This window comes from Schistocerca cancellata, chromosome 3 (genome assembly GCF_023864275.1).
Source record: "Schistocerca cancellata isolate TAMUIC-IGC-003103 chromosome 3, iqSchCanc2.1, whole genome shotgun sequence".
Lineage (NCBI taxonomy): Eukaryota > Metazoa > Arthropoda > Insecta > Orthoptera > Acrididae > Schistocerca > Schistocerca cancellata.
Window position 1 is genome coordinate 152,208,870 of NC_064628.1, and position 20,649 is coordinate 152,229,518.

At 42.2% G+C, this 20,649-nt stretch overlaps 1 protein-coding gene across 1 annotated transcript in view; it reads left to right on the forward strand.

Annotated features, from left to right (window-relative positions):
• The window catches only part of LOC126174772 (dual oxidase maturation factor 2-like), a 714,319-nt gene that overhangs the window by 684,560 nt on the left and 9,110 nt on the right, over positions 1–20,649 (forward strand). The window contains exon 7 of the mRNA XM_049921113.1: positions 19,818–20,022. Within this exon, the coding sequence (XP_049777070.1) occupies positions 19,818–20,022 (205 nt within the window). The remainder of the gene's footprint in view (positions 1–19,817; positions 20,023–20,649) is intronic.

The following is a 20,649-nucleotide window of genomic DNA, read 5'->3' on the forward strand; positions in this document are numbered from 1 at the left end:
TTGTATCAAGCTATTTTCAGACGTACTGGTGACGCCCCGCGGCCAAATCACCTCAGAAAAGTTTTAATTAGAAGTGAATTTTTGTTATCTAGCAACCTGAAGCAGTGATAAGGTCTTGGTTGTTAATCGTATAATGGTAGTAGCCCACTTACACGATCTTGAGTCGTAAGTTAAATTAAAACAATTCAGTGTGTAACAATAGAACATGGGACGCTTATCAACAGCGGATATCTATGGAATTTGCGAGCCCCACTGCTACGATGCTATCAGGTTGTATAGTCTATATGAAAGTGTAACATAGCTACTCAGGGAACTTAAAAAGGAAGCGTTAGAGGAAAGGAAAGGAAGCATTTTATCCAGAAAGTTTGTTGTATAAACTTAGGAAACAGGAATTTAATGTAGACTTTGCATCAGTTACTCTGCCTCTATCGACGGGATCCTGATAGTCACTTTTTTCTCGCTCAGTACAAAAAGTGGATTGGCCTGAGTGATTAGTACAAAGCGTCCTCTGTCATTCACTGCACAGCTGTCCTTGGGGTATACAGCGTGGTTCCGTGAAGATATTACAAACTTTCAATTTGAAGTAAAGGGACGCTGGTTCGGAAACGACTGAGTTGAAAGATTAGCGCAAATCATTCTGATTCCTTTGACAATGGAATATATGTGCCGGTACTAATGCTGCGACTGTTGTAGAGTATGCAACCTTCGGAGAGGGTTGTATTGACCAAAGCACGAAAGAAATGGGCAGTAATCGTGGGCTCTAAAACGCATACCGTAACAGCTGTGAGCACTTGTTCGTCTTCGCTACCGGGAAACACATCTCTTCGGCTGAACAGATGCTGATATCTCTTAATGTATGCATTTTAAAACCCATATTTACTGGACTTTTTTCTTGTTTTGGTCCATACTACCTCTTCCAGAAATATGGAAACCAAAGAGCTTGCAGTAGAAGAGGTGTGTTTCACAGTATCGAAGAGGAGCAGGGCCTCATAGCTCTTAAGGTATGCATTTTGGATCCCATGTTTACTAGACAGTTCTTTCTTGTTTTGGTCCATATTACTACCTCTGAAAGTTGCCTAACCTACAGTCTTAACGACAACAGTACCGGTACATGGATTCCACTGTTTGACGTAACAGAACGATTTTCGCTTATAACAGGGTCACTCCTACATCGATATAATCACAGTTCTCCATCGTCCCATAAAGTTTGTATCATCATCACGGAATCACCCTGCATGTTTATGTATTGAAACAACAGTTACGTAAATAACATGAGTAATTTTATCATATGTCAATAATATACATAAACATACATTATATTTGCTGAAAGGGTACGTTACTCTCATGTAGGGAAAGCGTTATCTCGTTTGATATGTACTGATTCCTGACTTCTGATGGTACACCAAACAGTTTTCGGTTTCGGAAAAGAAATATTCTGCGTAACTGTTTATAAAACTTTGTTGCCAGTGTCAGCAGCTCTGTAAGACTCTTTTGTGAGGAGATGAATTGATACGGCAAAGTTGCTTTAATATAAGAGCAGATAAGGAAGTGTAGGCATTGTCCACAAAGCAAAATGCTAGTTACTTTACTTAATACCACATGTCGAAATCTTGCTTCCACAATTTCAGATGTTGTAAAAATAACTGAGGTTAACTGCTAAGATGAGTCATCGTCGAAAGGAGGACACTATTTGCTCTGAAAGGAGTGTGGCCGAAATATTACAAGCGAGGAAACAAACCTTGTGAACATATTTTCATGCAACCGTCATTCTTGATTCTGGTGTCGTTTCTTTTCGCCTTCTTCGATAAAAAACTGTAAATATACAACAACCTTAGTGAAAAACGGCAGTTTTCTTTTCATTTACTCGTTGTATTTATTTTCCTGTAAAACTGCAGCCGTTCCCTTACTATGTTTAAGAGATCATGGAGGCTCAACGACTGGACCACTTGGAAAATTTCAGTCAGAGACATCTGCATCACACATTTCTTGTCAACGTCCAAAAATTTTAGTAACAGTATTCACCTTGTACTTACTTTTAAATCAATTACATAAACCTGATACAGGTAGCCAGTAAAGACTGATAATTCTTGTTGCTTGAACGTAAGGCGTGGTGAAGGCAGAGTGAAGAAACGACCTGGCCGCGGTTAGCAGCTACCACTTAAATATTATAACCAGCAGTTTCTGGTATAAAACGGGAGTTGATTTAAATGAGCTGTAAAAGCCGCGGACTACACTCGAGTAATAACGTTTACCGCTGATACATGCTAAGTAACTTGTCAAACTTTTTTCAGTGCACGCTTTTTCGAGAATCGCGCTCTTGCTAGAGAATAAGAGAGTCTGGACGTGCTGAACGTAGCGAGCGGAGCAAACAGTTGCTTTTCGACAGCTCGTTTACCACGCTCACGAAATTACTGGCAGAGAAGGCCAGAACGTTCGGTTAAATTAGCTCCGTATTTTGTATGCTGTTGTGAGACATGGTGCAACATCACGTAAACACTGAGCCGCAGTTAATTGCTGGTACTGGGTGTATAACACAGCTCATTAACCTTCAGCCCGCAGGAAGAAAAGCTATTTCCCCTCGTAACATTAGCGCACAGGCAGTCTCTCTTAACTGAAAAGATGTTTTTGCGGAATAAGGGCAAGAAATAGGTATAAGGCAATATTGAACGGGATATTCAAGTGCTGAGCAATTTATTTCTCAATTGGTGAAGAAATTTATCACTCGAAACAATCACAGATATTATGCAACGTGGACTCTTAGGATATGGTTCATTGGCGCTTTTGTAAAAACCTTGTAATTGACAAGTGGGCTTGTAGTTCACGTCCATGTGCGCAATAAAACTATCAAAAGGAAACAGGAGAAGTGACAGCTTGCAACACACTGGATCGACATTACCCGAGAAGGCACACGCCAAATGCAAATAGATGGTGGGTAATGGCTTCAGTGGACTAAAGACTATTAAGAAGACGCCGAATAACTAGCTAAAGAAAAGAATTATTGGGAAAATAAGCCATTACACAGGAGGAACAGAATCAACGAGAATTACGCACTGATTGCAAGAACTATGAGAAGTAGAAATTGAAGAAACAGAGATTTTTTGTTAGCAAATAAATTCATGCAACACGGTCAAATCGAAGTACATATTTTCTAGTGGCAAATAGTGATATGCCGTCGGTATATCTTGAGGTATTTTCTTCAGCTATGGTTCTATTTAAAAGTGAAACATGAAGAATACGAAATATGGAAACGAAGAAGCTCAAATAATTAAGAGATGTAGTGGTATTACAGAAGGGCTTCAATGGATTGACTGGCCAACTTAAATATGGATGAATAGGAAAAAGAATTACTAATCAAAAAAGGCCGTGGAGAAAATTTTCTGGAGGAGACAGGTAACAGTTTGGCAGAGAGTATGAGTAAAAAATAGGAGGAAAAAAAAAGTAATGTGTAACGTACTTGATCGAATATGAACGTCGTCAACAACTACGTACAACTGAGAGCAATGCTATCAAGTAGGATAGCAATAAACCCTTTGAAAGACTCATAGTTGAAGTAAAAACATATACTTCATAGATAGTAAATTAGTCACACATTTCACTTTCTCCTTCTTCTTACCATGCTTTGTAGGATGTAACACACCACGCACAAGTTGCCAGAAATTCACCTTGGATCTAAACATGATGCATACTCATGTTATTACAATTAAAAATTGGGTTAAAATCATTATGTCGTGAAAATAAAGTTGACGTATTACGATTTCATATACAACTTGCAATTAGGGACAATCCTGGATTCGAGATTATGTTTAAGAAGGTACTGACGTTCTCCTTAGACATACCATATACTATTTCAGTGCTTTCGACGATTAAAACCAGTGTTAGAAGTAAGTCAGAGGGTTAATACGTATTATTGCGATATTTAACGTCATCTCTTCTACCCAGTACGCAGTTTCGTGTGCAGTTGAAGACTGTCTCGCACGATTGGTTTTATTCGCCACACATATTCGTTTTGACAGGATGTAACCTGAAAAATATTATGTTGTTGAGACTCTCTGTTTCGGTTTCCTGTAGCCAGTCTTTTATTTCTCACATGTATACAAGTCAAGTTTTTGTGTTCATAACCCAGAAGGGACAAGAGCCTATTTACTCGTATGTAAGAGGATTTCATACTTCATTTCTCTCAAACTGCTGTCTGTATTCTGGGTGCTTCAGATTATGTTCACCAAATAAAATGGCACAAAAATGCAATTATTACCAGTAAATATTGTTCAGAAGCTACCAGCGACCTACATGACCACACAGTAATATTGTATACCGTCCTCTGAGAAAAGGAAAACTGCGTGAAACTGGTGTATTTGCAGTAGGCGCTCAGGGTGAAGTACTTTATGTTTATAACGGTGTACTTACCTTTCGTCCCACTGTTAGGTAATACAAATTAACAAGAATAATTAATAAATCTGCAGGGGTAATTCTCGGTTGAATTATTCGATACGGTAGCGCCGCAGCGTACAAAAAATTTGTGTTTCAGAATTTCATGGAGAGAATTGTGGATCAGATCCTTAACTATCAGTAAATGTATCGCAAACAGTTAGTCGGTTCACGCCTCGCAAAACACTGTGCGTCTCTACACAGCGCACCTGCTCGGAGTAAGTCGTTTCTCTTCCCAGCGCCGCGGTGTAAATACTTCATACAAGAGTACAAAAACACGTCGTGCCACCCGTTGGCATAACTCAGGTGTCTCATGCATTTGCTCGAGTCGTGCAACCGGTCGAGTTAAATATTTTACATTACTGGCCTTCACACGTGATAAAATAAGGCTTTAATCTCTCGTGTCAATTAAAGTGTATTGCAGCTGAACCACAGAACTAAACAGATGTTTACGAGGATGCGTTGCAGACATCAGAATAACTTACTTATTGAAATATGAACCAAAAGTACACAATACTCGGCTGATTATACGTCAAGGAGAAAATAAAGAACAACGTTTGTTTGATTAGATTATGGCCGATGTGGCAATATATTTATTGCGAGCTAGAAACATTATTAGCGTCTGTAATTCTCAAATTTCCACTAACTAAAGGTGGTCATCACTAAATATACTTGTTTTTCTCTTTCTGATCTAGAGTTGTGGTGCCGCGAATAAACTGGAATTTCACGTCTCGTCGAGCTCATTCGATTCATTGACAAGGATGCAATAGGAAATCAGCCGTGAACTATCAGTTTTTATGTCAGTTGTGACTTAGAGAAACCGTGCGAAACTTAAAATTAGAATACATACTTGGACCCACGATTTGCTTCGAAATTTGTACCTCGTGTATCAGCGGTACAATTTTTTTCTATTTAATTTCTATCAGTTTTTCTTTTTTCTGTTGTTGGAAATGCATCGAACTTTCTACTAATGAAATTGTATTTTTAAAAGTAGTTTAATCGAAACTGATGAGAAGAAATTTCAGACAGCTATGTAAACCTGCCGATTGCTGGATGGGACGGTGATCATACTACGATGGGCGTGCAACAGAAATCTGAAAGCAGCTTGGTTTTATTCACGCATTGTTCCCCACTCTTTTGGCTACATAACTCTATTTTTCAACAAAATCTCCGTTGAATGCGACGACCTTACGGAGTCTTACTAGGAGGACCTCGCTGTCCGCATGGTACCACTCTGCTTGTCGACGTCGGAGTATACATCATGCTGTGTCAATAACTTCCCCATCATCCACACATTGAACCCGCAGAGTGCATCCTTCATTGGGCCAAACAGATGAAATTTGGAATGTGCGAGATCCTGGCTGTAGGGTAGATGAGGAAGAACCGTCCAATGAAGTTTTGTGAACTCCTCTCGCGTGGGCAGACTTGTTGGAGGCCTTGCATTGTCATAGAGAAGGAGAGGTTCGTTTCCATTTTTGTGGTGACGAACACGCTAAAGTCGTTTCTTCAGTTTTCTGAGGGTTACATAATATGCTTTAGGGTAGACATCAAACAGAATAACCCCTTCAGAGTCTCACAAGACCGTCGCTACCGGCTCAGCTTGCGGCTTCGAACATTTTCTTCGGAGGAAAGGTGGTGTGGTGCCACTCATCAATTACCGTTTTGTTTCCGGTGCGAAGTGATGAACCCCATGTTTCATGGCCTGTGAATATGTTTGACAAAAAGAAAAAAATTGGCACGATCCGCCTTATAAAGCGCAAACAATTCCGCATGGCTAACCCTTCGTCGCTCTTTATGATTTTCTGTTAGGCGGTGAGGAACCCTGAGGGGACACACCTTTGAGAAACCCAACTGGTGGACGAGTGTGTGACCAATACCAACAGACGAGTCTAGTGAACAACGAGGTGTTTCATTGTGATCCCTCGATCACCTACAATGAGAGTGTCAACACTGCAGGAGTCACAGCTATGTGCAGCCGGCCGGCACGTGGGAAATCGGACAGGTTTGCTTGACCTTGTTGCGATGATGACAGACACCTCTGTGAACGACACACCGTGCTTCAGTTCACCACCAGGCCTTTGTAGACATTCTGAAAGCTCCTATGAATATCTGCAAGGGTCTGGTTGTGCCTGCCCCCAGTAGCTGAGCGGTCAGCGCGACAGACTGTCAATCCACAGGGCCCGGGTTCGATTCCCGGCTGGGTCGGAGATTATCTCCGCTCAGGGACTGGGTGTTGTGTGGTCCTAATCATCATCATTTCATCCCCATCGACGCGCAAGTCGCCGAAGTGGCGTCAAATCGAAAGACTTGCACCAGGCGAACGGTCTACCCGACGGGAGGCCCTCATCATACGAAATTTCATTTCAGGGTCTGGTTTTACGCCGAAACAAACACAGTGACAGATCTTTGGCTGGAACCCACCACAGTTACAGACGTCATTTTGAAGTCTAGAAGCCGACCTCGGGGAAGATCAGTTTGGATTCCGTAGAAATACTGGAATACGTGAGGCAATACTGACCTTACGACTTATCTTAGAAGAAACCTACGTTTCTAGCATTTTCAGACTTAGAGAAAGCTTTTAACAATGTTGACTGGAATACTCTCTTTCAAATTCTAAAGGTGGCAGGGGTAAAATACAGGGAGCGAAAGGCTATTTACAATTTGTACAGAAACTAGATGGCAGTTATAAGAGTCGAGGGACATGAAAGAGAAGCAATGGTTGGGAAGGGAGTGAGACAGGGTTGTAGCCCCTCCCCGATGTTATTCAATCTGTATATTGAGCAAGCAGTAAAGGAAACAAAAGAAAAATTCTGAGTAGGAATTAAAATCCATGGAGAAGAAATAAGAACTTTGAGGTTCGCCGATGACATTGTAATTCTGTCAGAGACAGCAAAGGACTTGCAAGAGCAGTTGAACGGAATGAACAGTGTCTTGAAGGGAGGATATAAGATGAACATCAACAATAGCAAACTGAGGATAATGGAATGTAGTCGAATTAAGTCATTTAAGTCAAGTGATGCTGAGAGGTTCGCCGATGACATTGTAATTCTGTCAGAGACAGCAAAGGACTTGGAAGGGCAGTTGAACGGAATGAACAATGTCTTGAAGGGAGGACATAAGATGAACATCAACAATAACAAAATGAGGATAATGGAATGTAGTCGAATTAAGTTAGGTGATGCTGAGGGAATTAGATTGGGAAATGAGACAGTTAAAGTAGTAAAGCAGTTTTGCTATTTGGGGAGCAAGATAACTGATTATGGTCGAAGTAGAGAGGATATAAAATGTGGACTGGCAATGGCGAGGCAAGCGTTTCTGAAGAAGAGAAATTTGTTAACATCGAGTGTAGATTTAAGTGTCAGGAAGTCGTTTCTGAAAGTATTTGTATGGAGTGTAGCCATGTATGGCAGTGAAACATGGACGATAAATAGTTTGGACGAGAAGAGAATAGAAGCTTTCGAAATGTGGCGCTACAGAAGAATGCTGAAGATTAGATGGGTAGATCACATAACTAATGAGGAGGTATTGAATAGAATTAGGGAGAAGACGAGTTTGTGGCACAACTTGACAAGAAGAAGGGACCAGTTGGTAGGAGATGTTCTGAGGCATCAAGGGATCACAAATTAGGTATTGGAGGGCAGCGTGGAGGGTAAAAATCGTAGAGGGAGACCAAAAGATGGATACACTAAACAGATGCAGTAAGTACTGGGAGATGAAGAAGCTTGTACAGGATAGAGTAGCATGGAGAGCTGCATCAAACCAGTCTCAGGACTGAAGACCACAACAACAACAACACGTATAGCGCCGACACCTAACGGAACTTCATGAAATCATAGGGACCGATTTTATGGTGTCCCAGAACAAATTCCGCATTGTTTAAACCGAAAATGACCGAGAAAAAAATGTGTTCGATTACTTATTGAACGCCTCTCGTAGTTGCTATTGCACTGTTATCGTTGATTGGTGCCGTGACCTCGGGCTACTCGTAAGAAAACGAGCGAGCGCGGCGACTACGACCTAACCTGCGCCAGCGTCCACATGAGCGCGCCGTAGACGCGCAGCAGCTGCTGGTAGGGCACGGCGTCGGCCTTGGTGAGCAGCAGGCGCGCGGTGTCGGGCCGGCTGGCCAGCAGCTGCGGCAGCTGCGGCGGCAGGTCGGCGGCGCGGCTCGCCTCCACCGCAAGCAGCACCACGTCCGCCTCCGCCGCCACCTGCGACATCTCCGCGCTGGGGCAGCGGCACTCCAGCAGCGAGAGCGACCGCAGCGGCTCGGCGTCACACACCACCATCTGGAAGCGGCTGCCCCGGCGGGCGACTGACAGACACAGCGCAGGCTGCTCGCGTATGAAACTGAGCCGACAGAAGCTTTGAAAGATTCTACCATTTGAAGATGTGCCGCGTATGGCGCCCGAATGTCGGCACTAGATGGGGCGCACTGTGCGAGTGTAGACACCGTTTCTGAGGCGTCTAAATACTGACAGATTGTGGGTGTCACGCGTTATTCGGCTGATTTTCAGAGTCGGGTGACAATCGGTACAAGATGCTCCACGTAACGATAGAATCCTTCAGTCCAGCTATTAAAATAACCTATGGAAACTAGGCACATGGTTTCTGTGGTGGGTACAGCGAGTGCCGTGAGTGTCAAGTGGTAACACTTGCAGATCAAACGTACCGCGTATTTTCAGAAAGGACCACACTTAAGGACAGAAAATTGGTGCGGTTTGGTTTCCACAGGCAGCAAGGACACCTAATGATCAAATGGTTCAAATGGTTCAAAGCACTATGGGACTTAACATGACGTCATCAGTCCCCTAGAACTTAGAACTACTTAAACCTTACTAACCTAAGGACATCACACACATCCATGCCCAAGGCAGGATTCGAACCTGCGACCGTTGCGGTCGCGCGGCTCCAGACTGAAGTGCCTAGAACCACTCGGCCACAACGGCCGGCAACTAATTATCATCCTAGGGCAGTGGTTCTCAAACTTTCTGAGACGATTAACCCTTAGCGCAATCAGACATTAGGTATAATTGCCCCCACGTCCACTACTGGGAACCACTGTCTTAGGGGGTGGCTAGCAAAGGCTGTGCATTAAATAGTTTTAGTAAAACACAGAAAAAAATAAGAGTAATACACCAATAATTACAATTAGCTTTTAGAAGAGAGAAATAGTAGAGCCTCTACGACAACCACGCTGCTTCCGGGATCCGTGGAAGTGCGCTGGCCCCGGATCAAATCCACCCAGCAGATAAACGACTACAGCCGGTGTGATGGCGAACCTGGCTGCTGCCCACGTACCGTCTCAGTTACTCGAATCACAAATATTTTGAAAATATTCTCGCTCTTTCAAATGGTACAACACTAGATGTAGACACGTGGGGCAGACGATCTCTGTCCCGAGCCGGGGTAGGGCGGGGGTGGAGGGGAGAGGGGGTGATGGCAGAGAGGGAATCCATTCACCCTCTACCACTAAAATTACGAAATTGAGACAAGGCGCACAGCCAGGAAGAAGAAGAAGAAGTAGAGACAAGGCTGACTGAGATACGCAAATCAGAATCTAATATAAGCAAATTGCAAAAAAAAAGTAGTTAAAGTAGACAAAATGGGGAGAAGGCAGCCCTGTGATCCGTTGGAGACGTGCTGTAGCGGCGGAGGTACGTCTGCTGCTTGTGAACAAGACCGTATCCTCGGCAAATTAGGCTAGTACAATTTGTGGTGGGACAGGAAGGTCACTGAAATATGTAACAAGTAACAGTGGAAACGGTACCAACCCCTGCGGAATGTATTCTGTGAGGTGTCTCAGGCCTGAGCGTTGCTCGTCGATCCTGACCTTTATCTTTCTGTCGTCGAGAAAGCTAAGTATCTTTTACGATAGTCTCGGAAGACGTTAAGGTCTTGAAGTTTGGTAATTAACTTCTCTCGCCAAGCGTGGTCGTACGCCTCCTTTATGTCCATAATACGGTTGCGGTGTAGTTTTAAACACTGATGTTATACGTTATACATTACGGTATTCGCAGTTATTGGAGTTCCAATAAGTTGGAAGGCAAATTGCTCTGATCTTATCACGTCCTGGTCGAAAATGAGGTTCGATTCGACAGAAGAAATGATTGCACGTTTCACATTCTGTGAAAAGCTGCTCCGAAATGTTTTAAGGTCATAGAGGCAAGCGAAAGTCTTCCCAGATGAGGTGCTCATCCAAAGCTGTACCCCACTCCCTGTCGACAAGAAGTGGGAGCTATTCACGGAATTCAGAACTTACCGATTTCTGATTGGATTTTAAAAGTAGTTGAGACTTTTTCACATTTGGTTTAAGCCCCAGATTTTCCGCCCATCTAAAGACTGAAATAGATCATCATTCATCTGGACAGTCGTATTATCGAAGCGTCCAAGTAAGTAGAACTGGAACTTGTCGTTATAGAAGTGATACTTGCAGGAGGGTAGAACAGACGAGATCTCATTCACATACAAGGAAAACAATAGTGGGTCCAAGACTGACCCCTGTGGTACTCCTGAAAAAGCATGGTATCTATAGACAACACATTGCTGTTTGGTTTTCAAGTTTTTCAGCATTAGTGGCGTTTCATGATTCGTAAATGGGTAAATTGATGCTGATGTGTGGGGCGTGTAATGTCTCTGGGACTGAAACGGAAGGATTTTTACAATCAGTAGGTAGCAATTAAGTACAAAATTTCTCATGAATGTAATGTCTTGTTTACAAAAACAGATAAATAAAACTTAGAAAATAAATTCCATGAGTACTACAACAGCATTTATGCAAAATTAATACAGACAGTCATTACGTGAATGGTACACAAATGGATTAGGAAAGAAAATAGATGATATTTGCACTATGAGTCCTCCGCCATAGCGGTATACAGTAGCTTGCAGATGTAGCTGCAGATTGTGTACGAACATAGCAAATATAAAAAAAACACGTCTCTGTGCCTGTATCCACGTCCTCATGACAGAGCTGGTTAGAGAGTTGTTACCTGAGGAAGGCGTTTCCGAGCTTCTTGAGCGCAGCAAAGGCCTTGCCGTGTGGGGAGGCGAGCGCAGCGGCCCCTGGTAGGAGCGTCTCGCTTGTGCCGTACACGAGCGCCGTGCTGCATCCAGCGCCGGTCGTCGCGGGGTATGGGTTGCAGCCCAGCAGCCAGCTCACCAGCGTCGACTTGCCAGAACCGGCGGCGCCCACCACGGCCACCAGCGGCCTGCAGACACGTCCAGCCTCTCGCTCTCACGCACCACGCCGATTTCATACGCCAACGACAGGTTGATCCAACGATGCCCCGTGGCCTTGGGACACGAGCCTTTTGAGCGTCCGTCACCTCACCCGCGGACAGGCGTAGGTAGTAAAGGCCACCCGCCAGGCGTCACCAGGCCACCCTTGCCCGCAGGCGGTCGCCAAGGCAAAAACTTTGCTTAATCTGCCCCTGGACAATAATACTGTGCAATATTTCATGTTGTGCAGCATAATTGATCGAGACAGGACAGGGTCGAAGGTTGTGAAATACATTGCATAACTAGCGAACCTGGTGATGCTTCGCAATTGCTAAATATGTATGAGCATTGCATATACATCCAAAATTCCTTTACGCCCTCTCTCTGTCCGTCTTCTCATTCCCCCTTCCTCTCTCCATACATCTTGACGCTCTGAGCACTATGGGACTTAACATCTGGGGTCATCAGTCCCCTAGAACTTAGAACTACTTAAACCTAACTAACCTAAGGACATCACACACATCCATGCCCGAGGCAGGATTCGAACCTGCGACCGTAGCGATCACGCGGTTCCAGACTGAAGCGCCTAGAACCGCACGGCCACACCGGCCGGCTCCGTACATCTCCTCCTACTCCCATCTCTCTGTTCATAACCTCCTGTCCCTTCTCTCTCTAATGTTCAGTAGCTCCGTACATCTCCTCCTTCCCCCATTTCAATGCATAACGTCCTCCCCCTGCCCCCCTCCCCTCTTTCCATCTCCTCGTCTCCCCCCTCTCTGTGTACATTTCTGTCTGAATGTTCAGCAAAGTATTGTGTACAAATTTGAAGTAACTTCGTTAAGATCTTTTCGAGATTTTTGGTAGCAACATTTTCCCTATATATTACAAAAACAGAGTCCGCCTGCTAAGCTTAGTGGTAACGTGATGGCCTCCCACGCAGCGCGCCCCTCTTCGATTCCCGCCCGTGTCGAGGATTTTATTCGCTCGTGGACTGGGTGTTGTGTAGCCCTCACCATCCTTTCATCCTCATCACCGGCACACAATTCGCCTAATATGGCGTCTACTGAAATAAGACTTGCACTCGGTGGCCGAACTTCCCCGGATGGGGCCTCCCTGCCAACAATCCCACACGCTCATTTCATTTCATTACAAAAACTTATAGCCTATGTCCGTCCGAATATTTCTTACAGCGCCGTGTAAAAATCTAAATTAAATCGGTAGCAAAAGTATTATTACCATTTAGAATTACGAACACAACAAAAAACAAAAAACAACCAAATCGGTCGAACCGTTCTCAGGTAATGAACTTTCACAATTTATTTTAATTTCCGACTTTTCTGGTGGATTTTCCTAAAATTTTCTTTCAATCTAACCTTGTCCTCACAATTACGAACACTTCAGAGACAAAACTCAACCAAATCTGTCGAACCATTATTAATATCGACAATATTTCATACATGCGGCAACTGATATTAATGTCAGACTCTTCCATTGGATTTTCCAAAAATTACCTTTCATAGGCTATTAACCTTGTCCTGACAATAACGAACAAGCAAAAAAATCAACTAAATTGGTCAAGCCAGTCTCATGTAAGGATCTTTCATACATGCGGCAACTTATTTTTATTTGTATAGATAGACATATACATATGTTAACGGATCTACTGAAATCAGGTTTTTTATTATGCAAACTGGTTGTACGGATCTACTGAGATTAGATTTTTATTATGCAAGCTGGTTTTTTTTATAGTTTGTTGCTAATAATCAGTACCTTTGCCAGCTCAATCCCGTGTATGCGAGACTGTTTATTTTGAGCTATTTGTTCTGTTGTGGAAATCAAATGTGGGAATGGCTACGAAATCAGCGAATCGCGTTTTCTCTTTACGGTGTGTAAAATCAAACGAATATTGTAACTGCCAGAATAAATAGGAAATAGATCGGGCAACAAATAAGCTAGAGTACATAAAGCTAGAATACATAAGACTGCGGCCTAATCCTGAGAACTGCAACGAAAAGCGGTGCTGGAACTGACGAGCTACTGGAGCCAACGCTTTGGTACTTCTGACGTGACGAACTTTTTGTAACGGCCATAAATCCCTTCAGTTTCAGCATTAAATACAGGGGGTATACAAAAACATAAGAACACCAAAAACAGAACACATTACCATGCCTAATAAGACGTATGAAAATAGTTGAAATTCAAAAAAGCTTCCAGTGGCCTCGGAATGGATAATTACAGATTCTGTATGTGTTTCAAGGGCCTCTATACCAATCTTCCTGCAAAATAGTGGCAAGTCCAGATAACGATGATGGAGGTGGACAGCGAGCACACGCCATTACTTCCAAAGTAGACCATAAAGGCTAAATATGCAGGGTGTGCACTCAACTTAGTAGTTAACTATAATGCCACTGTAAGATCGTAAAATGTGTATGATAAAATAAGACAAATCTCCAGTAAGAATGTCAGTGCACATTACGAACAGATAGCCTACATTAATTCTTAAAAAAGTACCCACACAGAGAACTTCACTTCATTTACACGTATATGAAGGTGAACCATTGAGTCAAAGTTCATCACACGTACATTTTTGTATGAAGGTGGATCACTGAATCAAAGTTCATCACACGTACATGTCTGACATACAGTTAAATAACAGCTTTCCTCCTTCACAAAAAAAATTGTGCATAATCTGTGTAACATTAAATTTTGGATACACGAGAGAGGGAAAGAGAAAACAAGGAGACAGTTAACTATTTGGCACGTTGTGACTTACTTTGAGGTGAAGTCACGAGGAGGCGCTGGGTGGAATTCATGGAAGTCGTGTCGCCTCTCCAGTGGGAGCAGTTTTTCTTCGTAGGCAGTCTGCAGATCAATGCCCACGCGAGACACCACGTCTTCCGACATGTCGTGGTGCAGTAGGCTACCACACTGCGTATATTTGAACTGAATTAAATGCACTGAAATGAGACAAATGGATTGATGGCGATGACATCAACTAAGAGTTCATTGGTATTAAATGCTATCAGTGCAAACTGTGCAGATATGCTGAATCTGAAATATAAAGAATACATTGTGACAAGATTATTAAACATGCCCACCCCCCCTACCCAAGGCCTAACTCGGAATTTACCACTGGTAACCCCACAGTGTCAGAAAGACGTGCTCAGATAACGTTATGATCAATGCCACTGCTCACTAAAAGTTGGAAATACTTGTTACTTCACGAAAGATATTCAACAATTAGTGCTATGATTCGACACTGTTATATTACCTCATACACAGGATTGTTTCTAGGAAAATTTACCATTGCCCAAAAAATTAATTAATCTTTTAATAGACATTAAAAAATTTGTAAGGGACACCGCTGAAAGTCTTCCGTGGAAAATATTTTAGTTTCTTATTAAAGAAGCTGCACTAGTTCGATAATAATACTAAACATTGTGAAATGTAAACTGTATCCTACAATCTCTGGATGTCAGAGATGTATGCTGCTGACAGAGACCAATGTACAGAGTTCCTTGCTTCTGTATCTCAGTGCATTAATGTCAATAGTCAAAATAAGGACAAATTAATTAATTAAATGGTTAAAGAAATGTAAGAAAATGTGTGATATCAGGAAAGAATTTTAGTAAATATTTAACATAAAAAGAAAAATGTCAACAGAAATCAACTTCTGGATTACATATGTAGTTTTAACATGCGCTTTAACGTACCAGAAGCACGAAACGTCCATTAAGAAGGTGCATTTTACATTATTTTTGTTTAAAAGTCTGTACCGCGCTAGAAAAAAAGAGAAGTGTTTTCGGTTACACCCGTTTATTAAAATGTCCACCTTCATTGAAATTACTAAGGCATTCAACTCAAATTCATTTTGAAGCGCAGTGAAAAACCAGGTACTTCTCCGAATTCTCTGCATTCTTAGAACGTTTCGCCGATCAGAAAGAATGTTTTCCTAGGAGGAAAATAATCTCTCTAAACCACAGGATACCGATGGTGAAGATTTTAATAGATGAAATACTCCGGTAGAGATGTCCACTAGAGTGTCTTCTTCGCCCCCATTGAGGACATTACATATAGCTGTGGAGTATCCTGGGTTTCTAGCCAGAACGGCATAAACCATATTCACTACCCTCTGCCCAAGATCACCTCCAATTTCATCAGGTTGCATTTTACATTCTCTACAATTTCTAACGATTTCGGCAAAGGCAACCCTATGGTGTTTGATGCAGCTGACAAGGAAGCCCTAGTTGTTATATATGTAAGCCAGAGCATTTTGCGAAACTAAAGATTCCCTCGGAAATGAATTAATCAAAAATTTCAAGGCTTGGAAATGTTACTTATAAAAACCGACAGCCTCAATCAGTGTACCCTACCTCGTTAGAAGAAACTCAGACGGCAACCCTAAGTTCAGCAGCAGTTCTCTATACACCGAGACACGATGCTACATGAAATTATTTTATTTTCTTCTGGTTAGCTGCCGCGAACTTCTTCGGGGATATGTTGTAGTGCTTCGGCCAATCAGATGAAGTGGATTAAATGCGGACAGAAATCGGGTAGGGCAGATGCCGCCTTCAGAATGTAGAGAGCAGCATCCGAACTTTTTCTTCTTGAATTCTTTACGTTACACCGTGTTAAGGCTGTCATTTATAAAACAGGCTACTTTTGAATATATTGTGTGTTCCATCGCTCTGCAGAAAATCCGGAATGGCTTTGAGGGTTCTTCTCCATCGAACTATCCGTGTGTGGTGGTTACTTGTATAGCAACGTACACATTTCAGAGCCTACTGGTAACAAAAGTCTAAATAGTATTTCTTTAACGCTGATTCATCAGGAATCTGTTGCCTGATCCACTTTTGTAGAAACGCGCGGTACTCAGCCACCTGAAGTCTGTACCATGGGAAGTTCGCAGATACCATAGCGAATGAAAAATGCATTTTTGGAGTTCGGAGTCTTTTGCATCTACCTCAATAATATTTGCTTCGCAGACCATGGCACTGCTGTTCTTTGTGTGTGCAGCACAGTGTATATGTTTCTCAAGTTGGAAGTTCATAGGGCATCCGATCTGTTACTGTACGCTCGGCATAGAACAGTCTGTTCATCAGTAGTGAAAGCGTTTCCTCGTAAAACAAGATCTTAAAGTAAATGTTAATTATGATAAAATGGGAGGCATCATGACCACAAAAATGTCGCGAACCTCTAAGAACTCTTTGTCAAACTTCTTGTCGCACGCACTTCTTACCCGTGAATCGGTATTAATCGGCCGGCCGCTGTGACCGAGCGGTTCTAGGCCTTCAGTTCGGAACCACGCGGTTGCTATAATCGCAGGTTCGAATCCGCCACGGGCATGGATGTCCGTGATGTCCTTAGGTTAGTTAGGTTTAAGTAGTTCTAAGAGTAGGGGACTGATGACCTCAGATGTTAAGTCCCATAGTGATTAGAGCCATTTGAACCATTTTTGGTAGAAGTCACCTGTAGTCGTAATATGTCTTCTGCTTGACCCATGGCCAATTTTGTTGCACAAGAAATTCTTCACTACACACAATAATGGTTACTATACACAGTATTGTTATTGCACCTGCTTCGCCTTTGAGAACTGAAATTCCGAATCACAGAAAATAAAGCAGAAAACACGACCTTCATAATCCAGATTAGGGTGCATCTAACCATGTTTTATTGCAACAGAGCGTGATTTTTGGTGATAATCTACTTCCTGTCTCAACTTTTATGGTAGGTCGGATTCGGATTCTGGAAATATATATATATAAATTGATACAGTGTAAAATTAAGCAATGTAAAAATTGTAATTACAGAGAAATATGTAAAGTACGTAACTATAACATGAAATATATCAACACTGACAACATAATTCGACAACAGTTAGAGGTTTCACGTGCGTAAGAGCGAAGAAAAAGAATATGTAATTACATAAATATCCGGGCTCTACAGCAACGTCGAACTGAATAATATCTAATACGTAACACTGTGTAGTGTCTGAAATGTTCTGCCGGCCGAAGTGGCCGTGCGGTTAAAGGCGCTGCAGTCTGGAACCGCAAGACTGCTACGGTCGCAGGTTCGAATCCTGCCTCGGGCATGGGTGTTTGTGATGTCCTTAGGTTAGTTAGGTTTAACTAGTTCTAAGTTCTAGGGGACTAATGACCTCAGAAGTTGAGTCCCATAGTGCTCAGAGCCATTTGAACCATTTGAAATGTTCTGTATTGACTGCGTTGAAGCCACTGTTGTAGTAGCTGTCCTTTACTGAACTATGTGATTCAGCCATCATTGTTTCCTGGTTGCATTTATATAGCCTGAATTTCGTAAGAGCAACATAGCTAGTTCTATAAAGGGGAATGTCTTTTAGTAACTCATAGATAAATATCTTGTGATATTGTTACTTACTTTTTCATAAATACATATGTAGAATTAAAGCCTCTTTGCATTAGTTCTCCTCTAAATGAATATTTTGATGAAAGAGTCCACATTTTGCCTAAATTTCTTGTTGCTTTTGCCCGTAGTCAGCAGTAAGCTTACGAGTGTCATAGTTAGCCCACAAAGCGTTCCTGAAAGGAAAGTGACTTGTGAGTCGTCATAGCCCTCACACAGACAATATAATACCAAATAGGCCTACGATAGAGAATACAGATTACTCAGCGCACAATGACAGTAGGAGTTTTACCGAAAAAATGACTTCACATAGAAGCTCTAAGACTTTGAATTATCAGCTGCTATCGAAGTACCTTCGTTTGCTCTCTAACAGATGGTGGGAACATTATTATTCGTTGTTTCCTACAGATACTTCATAAAGTATCGAGTATCACCAGTTTCGCGACAGTTTTTCAAGGATGACATTTGGGCTTCATGTGGTTCAAATGGCTCTGAGCACAATGGGACTTAACATCTGAGGTCATCAGTCCCCTAGAACTTAGAACTACCTAAACCTAACCAATCTAAGGACATCACACACATCCATGCCCGAGGCAGGATTCGAACCTGCGCGGTTCCAGACTGAAGCGCCTAGAACCGCTCGGCCACACCGGCCGGCGGATGACATTTATTTATTATCAGCATCTTAACAAACACTTCCATAGGGCTGCCTACATGTTTTATCAAAAGGAGTGTTTACCTTCATTGTCGACTTTTTTCAGAGATGCTTTATATATTTATAGGTGCATTCGTTACATTACCCCTGCATCGTGGATCTGCAGTAGTATATTTTCGACATTCGTGTTAGTTCAGCATTATATTACGAACTTTTATTAGTTTTGGTATAGCTCATACCATTTCCAAAGGGGGTCGTTTTAAGTAAGAGCACTGAGGAATTAATAGGATATAAATTTCGAACCGTCAGTGTCGTAGATATAGCGAGATACATAGTTCTGACAAAATCTCATTGTGTCTGACAGAGAACACGCCAAATAAACAGAAAAGATTCAGGAAAGATATGTTATAGATGAACCAACTGGAATAGAACCCTGAAACACTATTTAAAACGGAGTTCGCCATTACGCTTGCAACTTTTTGGGATAATGAAGTAATCACAGAAGTAAGAAGAAGTTTCTGGACAATTCTGAGACTGTCACCATTTTGTCAAATGAACTTTATATTTTCCGTTCTTCTTAATGACCCCTGTGCCCCGTTCTGAAGCTCCTATTGATTGAGGAAAAAAAAAAAAACGTTTCTTCAGTGTGAGGGACGTATAATTTTCTAAAGACATGTGGGACTGTTCCGAAGTAGCTACAACTGATGACATTGTTTTTCTTATGTGAATATTATGAAGGTTAGATGCTGCCTAAACGAACAATATTTATTTTGAAACTTCCTAGCAGATTAAAACTGTGTCCCGGACCAAGACTCGAACTCAGGACCTTTGCACTAGAGCACTTGCCCGCGAAAGGCAAAGGTCCCGAGTTCGAATTTCGGTCTGGCACACAGTTTTAATCTGCCAGGAAGTTTCAAATCAGCGCACACTCCGAGGCAGAGTGAAACTCTCATTCTAGAATATTTATTTTTATTAATGGTCGGTATAGTATTTTTAATCTTAGAAATTTTTATGTTCCAGAGACTCAGAGCCATGATTTAACGACACGGATTATATTTACATGAAGTAAAGCACAACTTGATTACAAATAGAGACGTCATCGTTTAACTAATTAAGACTCGGTTCTAATTTCCAGGTGCACTTTGTGCTTTGTCTGGGATCGCCATTGCCACAGTCGACATGGTGTTCCCACATCGCTTCTCCACTATCCTCGAAGTGGATTACGACACGCCGTACGACCGTCACATCATTATCGAGGAAAGTCACGACCGTAAAAACGCCGCGGCCGCGCACCGCCTCGAAGCGCCGCCAGGGGCGGGTCTTGGAACGAGGATTCTCAGGCGAGTATATCATCTCTGACTATTGTTCAACCTGAGGAGGACTTGTTGGTAAAAATACTGCGTGTAAAAACCGCCACTTCAGACACTGCTACTCACAATTACAACTTGAAACAAGTTAGTATATGAAAAACTGTTAGTGATAGTGGGTTTCATAATAATTTAATTTAGTTAATATATCTGATCATGACTCTGCTTGGCTACCACTTGAGTTTATAGAGGAGCAGTTCCAACTCACAGACTCCTGCTTCAGCAAAGTATAAATTTACTTTTCTCTGCAGCTCGTACTAAGTCAAATTCCCTACCAAGACAATATTCCTGCGAGAAGACTTTCCATCTCTACAGCCTGTTCCTTTAGTAATGTGACACAGAACCTTTCTCCTTTTATCTTTCTCACCAAATAATTACTTAGAGACTTCATCCGCTTTAGGCATGAAAGAGGGACTTCTTTTTGGGAGCTGTTGCAAGCTCTGATCTGTCCAACACATCTCCAAAATTTCCGCAAAAGCAGTTTCTGCACAGATGATGTCCTTCATATTAGTGCCTCCTTCAAATCTAGCTAAATACCTTCATTGGAAAATATTGTTCTCTGAAGACAACCACACATAAACAAAAAATTGTCATCAAATT